This window comes from Oryzias melastigma, linkage group LG4 (assembly GCF_002922805.2).
Source record: "Oryzias melastigma strain HK-1 linkage group LG4, ASM292280v2, whole genome shotgun sequence".
Classification (NCBI taxonomy): Eukaryota; Metazoa; Chordata; class Actinopteri; order Beloniformes; family Adrianichthyidae; genus Oryzias; species Oryzias melastigma.
Genome location: NC_050515.1, coordinates 14,132,665 through 14,142,638, shown reverse-complemented (window position 1 = coordinate 14,142,638; position 9,974 = coordinate 14,132,665). Strand labels below are relative to the sequence as shown.

At 40.0% G+C, this 9,974-nt stretch overlaps 1 protein-coding gene across 1 annotated transcript in view; it reads left to right on the top strand.

Moving 5' to 3' along the window:
- LOC112150143 (receptor-type tyrosine-protein phosphatase C-like) overlaps positions 1–8,263 on the top strand; it is a 33,642-nt gene extending 25,379 nt beyond the window's left edge. The window contains exons 4-9 of the mRNA XM_036211555.1: positions 5,720–5,854; positions 6,735–6,943; positions 7,037–7,097; positions 7,224–7,320; positions 7,440–7,495; positions 7,574–8,263. Coding sequence (XP_036067448.1) covers positions 5,720–5,854; positions 6,735–6,943; positions 7,037–7,097; positions 7,224–7,320; positions 7,440–7,495; positions 7,574–7,608 — 593 coding nt within the window. The 3' untranslated portion in view covers positions 7,609–8,263. The remainder of the gene's footprint in view (positions 1–5,719; positions 5,855–6,734; positions 6,944–7,036; positions 7,098–7,223; positions 7,321–7,439; positions 7,496–7,573) is intronic.
- Positions 8,264–9,974: the final 1,711 nt, after the last annotated feature.

Sequence of the window (9,974 nt, the reverse complement as noted above, 5' to 3'; positions counted from 1 at the left end):
AGCTGCACTGGAGAGATCAAGAATGAAACCTTTGTTTTTATCAGAACTCCACCTGTCATCTTTAACATTGACTGTGGTACGTGGATGTATACTTCATCACAGTAGAATGAAAGCACAGAAACATCTTCTAGATCAGGCGTCTCAAACTCAATTCAGCCGGGGGCCGTTGGAGGCAGAGTCTGGGTGAGGCTGGGCCGCATCAGGATTTTCACAAGAAAATCGCTGATAAAACATTACAGACATGTTTTACTTCTAACACGAAATAATGAATTGAATAAATAAATTAATTAATTTTAAAAAATGATTTAAAAAATCAATCATTAATAAATAAAATAACAATGATCATACAGCAGATACAGACAACTGAAGAAACCACACTTCAGCAGTGTTGGAAGTTTTGGAAGTATTCTTAAAAAAAAGAGAGAAAAATTAATAAACAGATAATTTAGAAGTTTTTTAAAAATTATTCTTTAATGATAATAAAAGTACAATATTTTAAGGAGATATACGTTTAACTTGAGCAAATTAACTAAAACTAATGATATTTGCAGCAGAAATTCGTGGGGGGGGGGGTAAGAGAAAATATCTGCGAAATTCTGGACTAGAGAAAACTATTTTTATTCAGTTTCAAATGTCTGTATTAACAGCTCCTCCTTCATTTCCGAGCTGAGAGTAGCGCGCTCACTGAAGCTGCTTCCACACCGGCCACGTTGGTGCGCAATCAAACGCACACGTCTGGAGCGCGCGTTGCTGCGCAAGTTTTTAAATCAGCTCTACGCACAAATCGGGCACGCACTGAGCGCGCGCTGAGTCTTTAATCCGGTTCAAGATTTCCACGCACAGTCGCAGCAGCTCAGAACTGTGACCAATCAGGGACTCTGATTTGGGAGCTGCTTGTGGGTGGCTTCTGCTTCAAAGCACTGAAGTGCTGAACATGATCAAAGAGAAATGAATCATTGCGGTTTGTGCGCGGCCGGGTTAATATAACACCAAGATGGACATTAAAAGGACAGAGTTCATTCATTCATCTTCTTGTCCGCTTCTTCCCTTTCGGGGTCGCGGGGGTGCCGGAGCCTATCTCGGCTATTGACGGGCGAAGGCGGGGTACACCCTGGACAGGTCGGCAGTCTGTTGCAGGACCTCAATCACACACACATTCACTCTCACATTCACACCAAGGGGCAATTTAGAGTCACCAATCAACCTATGAGGCATGTTTTTGGACGGTGAGAGGAAGCCCTGGTGAAAACCCACGCATGCGAAAACATGCAAACTCCACACAGACAGGTCCCAGCCGGGATTTGAACCGGGGCCTCCTTGCTGTGGGGCAAGAGCGCTAACCACTGCGCCACCGTGTAGCCCAGGACAGAGTTGTGACAACAAAAAATACGGAGCAACATTTCGGGGATTTAGCCACGACCGGTCCCAAGCCCGGATAAATACAGAGGGTTGTGTCAGGAAGGGCATCCAACGTAAAATCTTGCCAAATCAAATATGCAAATCAGACCTTCGAAATCCATACCAGATCGGTCGAGGCCCGGGTTAACAACGACCGCCATCGGTGCTGTTCACCGACAGGGTGCCGGTGGAAATTGGGCTACTGTTGGTCGAAGATGGAGAGGAGGAAGGCGGGTTCGTAGGGAGAGAGAGAAGAGGAAAGTCACTAGTGTTGGACTGAGAGTTGGGACTTTGAATGTTGGAACTATGACAGGAAAGGGTAGAGAGTTAGTGGACATGATGCAGAGGAGAAAGGTAGACATACTGTGTGTCCAGGAGACCAGGTGGAAAGGTAGCAAGGCTAGAAGTTTAGGAGCAGGGTTCAAGTTGTTCTATCATGGTGGAGATGGGAAGAGAAATGGAGTAGGAGTTATCCTAAAGGAGGAGTTTGTTAGGAGTGTTGTGGAGGTAAAAAGAGTGTCAGATAGAGTGATGAGTCTGAAGATAGAAATGGAGGGTGTCATGTTCAATGTTGTTAGTGGGTATGCCCCACAGGTAGGATGTGAGCTGGAAGAGAAGGAGAAGTTCTGGTTGGATCTTGATGAAGTGATGATGAGCATCCCTGGAAATGAGAGAGTTGTCATTGGTGCAGATTTCAATGGTCATGTTGGTGCAGGAAACCGAGGTGATGAGGAGGTGATGGGCAGGTTTGGTATCCAGGAGAGGAATGTAGAAGGACAGATGGTGGTTGATTTTGCAAAAAAGATGGAAATGGCGATAGTGAATACATTCTTTGAGAAGAGACAGGAACATAGAGTGACCTATAAGAGTGGAGGTAGAAGCACACAGATAGACTACATCTTGTGTAGACGGTGTAATCTGAAGGAGATCAGTGACTGTAAAGTAGTGGTTGGTGAGAGTGTTTCCAGACAGCACAGGATGGTGGTGTGTAGAATGACTCTGGTGGTGAAGAAGATGAAGAAAGAGAGGGCAAAGGCAGAGAAGAGGACAAACTGGTGGAAGCTGAAAAAAGAAGATTGTTGCATGACTTTTAAGAAACAGTTGAAACAGGCTCTGGGTGGTCAGGAGGTACTCCCAGATGACTGGATAACTACAGCTAATGTGATCAGGGAGACAGGTAGGAGTGTACTTGGTGTGTCATCAGGAAAGAGAGTTGATAAGGAGACTTGGTGGTGGAATGAGGAGGTGCAGGAGTGTATACGGAGTAAGAGACTAGCTAAGAAGAAGTGGGACACTGAGAGGACTGAGGAGAGTAGACAGGAGTACAGGGAGATGCAGCGTAAGGTGAAAGTAGAGGTGTCAAAGGCCAAACAAAGAGCTTATGATGACTTGTACGCTAGGTTGGGTAGTAAGGAGGGAGAGACTGACCTGTACAGACTAGCAAGGCAGAGAGATCGAGATGGGAAGGACATGCAGCAGGTTAGGGTGATCAAGGATAGGAATGGTAATGTGGTGACAGGTGTCAGTGGTGTAATGGAAAGATGGAAAGAATACTTTGAAGAGTTGATGAATGAAGAGAATGAGAGAGAACAAAGAGTAGAAGAGGTGACGGTTGTGGAGCAGGAAGTAAGAAAGATTAGTAAAGGTGAAGTGAGAGGGGCTTTGAAGAGGATGAAGAGTGGAAAGGCTCTTGGTCCTGATGATATACCTGTGGAGGTATGGAAGTGTCTAGGAGAGATGGCAGTGGAGTTTTTGACCGGGTTGTTCAACAGGATCTTAGGTGGTGAGAAGATGCCTGAGGAATGGAGGAGAAGTGTGATGGTGCCCATTTTTAAGAATAAGGGAGATGTGCAGAGTTGTGGTAACTACAGAGGAATAAAGCTGATGAGCCATACAATGAAGGTGTGGGAAAGAGTAGTGGAAGCCAGACTAAGAGCAGAAGTGAACATTTGTGAGCAGCAGTATGGTTTCATGCCAAGAAAGAGCACTACAGATGCAACATTTGCTTTGAGGATGTTGATAGAGAAGTACAGAGAAGGTCAGAGAGAGCTCCACTGTGTCTTTGTAGATCTGGAGAAAGCTTATGTGAGAGTGCCCAGAGAGGAACTATGGTATTGTATGAGGAAGTCTGGAGTGACAGAGAAGTATGTCCGAGCAGTGCAGGACATGTATGAGGGCTGTAAGACAGTGGTGAGGTGTGCTGTAGGGGTGACAGAGGAGTTCAAGGTGGAGGTGGGATTACATCAGGGATCAGCTCTGAGCCCCTTCCTGTTTGCAATGGTGATGGACAGACTGACGGATGAGGTTAGACAGGAATCACCATGGACTATGATGTTTGCAGATGATATTGTGATTTGTAGTGAGAGCAGGGAACAGGTGGAGGTGGAGTTAGAGAGGTGGAGGTTTGCCCTGGAAAGGAGAGGAATGAAGGTTAGCCGCAGTAAGACCGAGTACATGTGTGTGAATGAGAGGAACCAGAGTGGAAGAGTGAGGTTACAGGGAGAAGAGATAAAGAAGGTGGAGGAGTTTAAGTATTTAGGGTCAACAGTACAGAGTAATGGAGAGTGTGGAAAAGAAGTGAAGAGGAGAGTGCAAGCAGGTTGGAATGGGTGGAGAAAAGTGTCAGGTGTGATGTGTGACAGAAGAGTTTCAGCACAAATGAAAGGAAAGGTGTACAAGACTGTGGTGAGACCAGCCATGTTGTTTGGACTAGAAACAGTGGGACTGAAGAAAAGACAGGAAGCAGAGCTGGAGGTAGCAGAGATGAAGATGCTGAGGTTCTCTTTGGGAGTGACCAGGATGGATAGGATCAGGAATGAATACATCAGAGGGACAGCACATGTTAGAGGTTTTGGAGATAAAGTCAGAGAGGCCAGACTGAGATGGTTTGGACATGTTCAGAGGAGAGACAGTGAATATATTGGTAGAAGGATGCTGAGTCTAGAGCTGCCAGGAAAGAGGTCTAGAGGAAGACCAAAGAGGAGGTTTATGGATGCAGTGAATGAAGACATGAAGGTGGCTGGTGTCAGAGTGGAGGATGCTGAAGACAGGCTTAGATGGAGGGAACTGATTCACTGTGGCGACTCCAGAAGGGAAAAGCCGAAAGGAAAAGAAGAAGAAGAAGAAGAAGAATCTCCTCTCTGCTACTCCCTGCGTGTCTGCGCAGCTCCGGTGTGGATACCACCTGCTGAGCGAACGTTCATAAACCCGCACAGACCGCGTTCTTGAACGCACCGCACGCGGCCGGTGTGGAAGCACCTTTGAAGATTCTGCTTGCGCGCAGGCATCACTCACGCAGACGAAGTAGTCTCTGGCGCGAGGAGTTTTTCTGCTCATGGAGGAGGAAAAAGCGCTGATGAGGGTCTGATTTGTCTGCGCGGAATGTTTGATGCGTGCGCAGAGATGTCTTATTTCTACGTGGAGATTTGACATAAATAAAACTCCATATGTGTCTCCCATTCATTCTAAGCGAGGCATCCACAGATGGAGCTGCTAGCTCCTCCCACAGAAAATCACTTTATGACAAGCGGCAGGCTGTGAATTTGTCACGCGGCGATAGAGGGGCGGGGCACGTGAATCACCTTCAGTGTGAAAGCACTTCCAGCAGCTTCATGGCCCCTCCTCTGCCCAGCTGACTGGGGTAATGAATGAAGGAGGTACTGCACAGCCCGCCGATGTCCCGCCTCCAGAGCCGTATCCCTCACCATGATTGGTTCGTTCAGCTCTGCACACAACAACTGTCATTCAAATCAGCCTTGCGGGCCACACTAACAGTAATCTCTCACATAAAGACGGGCCGCGAGTTTGAGACCCCTGTTCTAGAGGATTAGCTTGAAGCGTGAAGCGTGTTCCAACAGGTTTTTATATTGATGGAAGAAGCACATCAGACAACACTTCTATTCAACTGGACTGGACATCAACTAATAGGAGCTGTGGTGTTGATCTCCCAAAACTTTCTTATATCTGCAGCTGTAACACAGAGAATGACAGTAAGTGAAAATGTTGAAATGTTTGTAGTATTTTTGTTCATTTGTATTCCTTTCAAAATAAAGATATTTATTAGTAGAATTTTTTTTTTTGTTGAAAAAAGACAATGTTTAGTGATAATTTTCAAAATATATTTTTAGAAAGTCTAAAGGTATAATGGAGATGTTCTATTATTTTTGCAATTCAGCAGAAAAGACAAAAAGATCCCTGGATGTTTTTAATGCTTCACTTGCATTTATGTTGTAAAATATAAATCTACAAATGTTCACAAACATGTTAATATCTTTCTTTTATTCAACAAAGATTAAACACATTGATGAAAATTATGTTACAGAAAAATCAAGAGTTGAACCATGTGTGTTTACTGGACTGGAACCGTACCGTGATTATACTTGTGAAGTTCATCCCACCTACAACAATGAGAAGGTTAATCGAGGATGGAAAATATCACTCGAAACAGATCCTGGAGGTAAATGAAGAACTTTTATTTTTGAAAGATTCCTGCACATTTGATAGAAACAACAAACAACAGTTCTTTTGTTTTGTTTACTTTTGCTAATTTGTTTTTTTAGTTAAATCAGAAAGCCTAAAACTGTCACTACTTTGAACTGTTATGTTTTTCTATACAGGTATTTTGTATTCGGAGCAGCAGTTGAATTAATATTAAGATTAAAATAGAGAAAAAAATATATATACAATACATATACATACATATATATATATATATATATATATATATAACATATATATCATTAAATTATAGCTATATTGCTGACTAATTTTTCCCCTTTTTTATTTTCAACTGATTTTGAGTGAACTGAATCATTAAATTTAATGTGTTTTGAATCTCATTTGACAAAATGAAGAATGATGAATCTTTTTAAGATTTAAACAGTTCTCCATTAAAATAAAGAGAATAATGTGGATGAAGCTCCTCATGTTTTCAGGTAACATTGTTATGAAGTTGAGTTGCAGCATCTGGACTTAAAATCTTCTTTGTCTTCATCAGACAGAGGAAGCCGCTTTTATTATTGTTTCTATGGTGAAACATTTGAAAAAAAAAGATTTTAAGTCTGGATGTCATGACTCAGATTTAAGCCAATGAAAATAAATATTTAACAAAACCTTTTTTAAAAAAAGCATAATTTGATTTTTAAAATGTATGATTACATATTAATTATATTATTTTCTTCACACCAGTGCCAGATAGTGTTCTAATTACAAAAATGTGCTTTTATGTGGTTTATTTTACACATATGTTTGTATCAGATGATATATTTCATTCAACATAAACTTGAAGTTTCCCTCTGAACGGTCTTTATTGGTTTTTGTTCTCCATTTTCCAACAGTCCCAAAAACACTTCAGTATTTGAGTCTGACGGCTCCAGAGAATAACGTCATTGACGTAAGGTGTGATGAGCCAAGAAAGTTGTATGGACCAAAGGGGAGGTACAAAGCACGTCTCCATGATCCTAATGGTCCTGTAAAGGAGGAAAAGAACTCCTATTGTTACTTCAAATTCAAAGATTTAAGTTACTCCACAACCTACAGAGTAGAGGTCAGTATGAAGCAAGTTTCTATTTTTTAGGAAGTTTTTAGTAATCCACAATCAGAATAATATTTAATCTGGAGACACTTTCTGTCTGTTCAGGTGACTGTCTACAATGGATTCTATGAGAGCCCCGCTGTGATCGGAAACATTAAAACTTCCTGTATGTGTCTTTGTTGACCACACTGTTATTTGTGTGTTCACTCACTCTATACAAACTGATTTCTACTAATTTCCAACCCAAAAATGTGTTAATAAAAGGATAATACTTTTTGTGTGTTTTCCTCAGACAACGACAAAGGGGTTGTTGGTTTCCTGATCCTCCTGACTTTCCTCTTTTTCTTGTTTCTTACAATCTGCTTGATAAAGCACAGAAAGTTCCTAAGGTAAAAAACACAACACTTATCTGCATCTATATATATACAGTATATAAATATAAATTCTTACTTTAGAATCAACACTCACAATAGAGAAATGTTTGATCATTCCTCCAAACATTTTTTAGATCTCAGCTTTGCCATGATGATGAAGCTGAAAAGATGATGCTCAACTCAACAGCAAGTGAGTGGATTTGAACATTATAGAATTCTTTTTAATGTGTCATAAATGCACATTTTGTTTTAATTTGTGTTTTTGTAGTTTATGCCAATCCCCCTCGTCTGGAAAAGCCATAAAGATGTTAAAGAAGAGAAGAAGGATCAAAAGTCTGTCAGCCTTTAATTTCTTGGTTGTTTTTACTCTAGTAGGAAACATTTTATTGGATTATCATTTGAGTTTAAGCTTTCCTTTAATGCAAAGTTGCTTTTTTCATTAATTACATTTTTCTAGTCTCAGAACAATAATGATACATGCTTTTGTTTTTAGGGTAAACTTAATGGATATTAAATGTTATTTTGTTATAGTGTGGTTCACCTTTGGCAGTCTTTGTGTTTCGCAGAATATTTTCAGATCAACTTTTTTTGCTTGTATTTCACCAGCGTACTGTATTCTGTTTCTTGATTGGTTGTTGATCTAATCAATCTTTTCTGTACAAAGACATGGCACATGCAGCTTGACAAAATGACACCCATTTTTATGAGATCTTTGTTTTTGTTCTACAATATTGGACTTTAACAGAAGTGAAAATGTTCATGTGTGTTTGAGAAAAGTGTATAAAATGTGTGTGGTGAAGAGTTTTACAGCCTTAAACTTCTGTAATCCTACTTTGTGGATTTGTCTTATTGTAGGTTATTCATGGAACGTATCCCATGTGATCATGAGGGAACGCTGTAGCACTGTTGCCTCTCAATATCTGATTAAAGGCTCATTGTTGTTTATTCAAAATGCTCAGTTTCAAATTCATTTGATGTGGAATGCACGAAACAATAAAGTTATTGAAGCTATGGATTTATTGACGTGTTACAACATTTGGTCATCAAATAAAATTGCTTTTAAAGACATTCTCCAATGAAAATTGTGTTTTGAGTGTTTCTAACATGTTTTTGTAGTAATTTCTTAAAATGGAGGACATATATAAAATAATTTAGGATTGCAATTTAATTTCTGAGTATTTCCTGTTCAAATTTGGATGTATCAGGAACACAGGAAAAACTTTAGCTTGAAAAAGTTTTCAGTTGTGACGCAGCAACTGAAATGGGCGAGCCGCTCAATTCTGATGCATCCACTTGAAGAAAAATAGATCCATGAACATCTTTGTTTTCTTCATCTGAGCTGGGATCTGACACAAAACTACAGCTGGATAGCTTCAATATTGCTCCCCATTTTTGTTGCACCACTATTGTTAGGTTGGGGTTATGAGGGGCTGTAAGGTAGAGGGAGACAATAGAAACCAGGGTATGATGGGATATTAGCGGAGGCTTACTTCTGTTTGGCTAAAAATGACATTACCATAAAAAAATACCACTAAATAGATCAAATCATGATCAGAGTGGGACTAAAACAGTCAATGTCTCTGGAGGAAGCAGTGGTACAGCTATTAAAAGTTTAGTAGATGATTGGTTGGTGAAACTCAGTTTGAAACATTCAAGTCCTGAAATATTTGAGCAGATTTCTCTAAAGTATTAACTTTTGATATCCTGTTTATGTGATTTCCATGGGCTGGAACACCAAATTATGTAAAAATGAGCAAATAAATACTTAAAATCAGCTAAACAATCGTCACTGAATCAACATTCTATGAAAGTTTCAATTTCTAAGAGAAGTTAAATACCAATAATTTCCATAATATTTTAAAGGACTGATTTCTACACAATGAGTTTCATTTATTTAAATAACCTAAAAACTGTTTAAGTTGAAGATAATAAAATATTTGAGGACTCCCTGTAAATTTCACAAGTTACTGTTGAAATTTACCAATAGTTACGCATTATATGGGTGTTTTAAGCTAATCCATCAAGTAACTAGAAGGTTTCAGCATTTTTAAAGTTCTTCAACCCTACATAACCGTCCGCATCAAAGTTGATCCGAATAGTGTTGTGAATCATCTTTCCACTGGGGTAGTAGAAGGGTTTTTCCTGCTCATGTGAAATGCTGCTTTCATAAAGTATGAAAACATCTTTTGGTAAGAAAAGTGTTGCTAATTTTCAAAACTTTATGGTAAGAATAATTTATAAATCATCAATCGTTTAAATGACTTTTCTGTATTAAAAGGATTTTAAATTTGTTGATAATTAATTCCTTATAATACAGTTACACCATGTTAAGAAGTATGGATAAAATTTTAGACCGTCGATAAATAAGGTAGTTTTTGAGCACTCATGTAAATATTTTTGCATCTCAAATGAACATTGCTGTCAGCAAAAACATATAAAATAAAAAAAAAACCTGGAAAGGGAGACAAAATTCGGTGGAAGTGGTGACAAGACAAACCTGCAAGGACGTGAGTGGAGGAACCCATTGTATACAGGAAGGGGAGGAAAAAAACAAAAGGACACAGGTGTAACCATAGATATTATATAGAGTAGATGCCGCATCGACCGCTACTTCCTATTGGCGCTGACGAGCCGCGGGGCCGCCATCTTGGACCGGTCGCCCTCTCCAC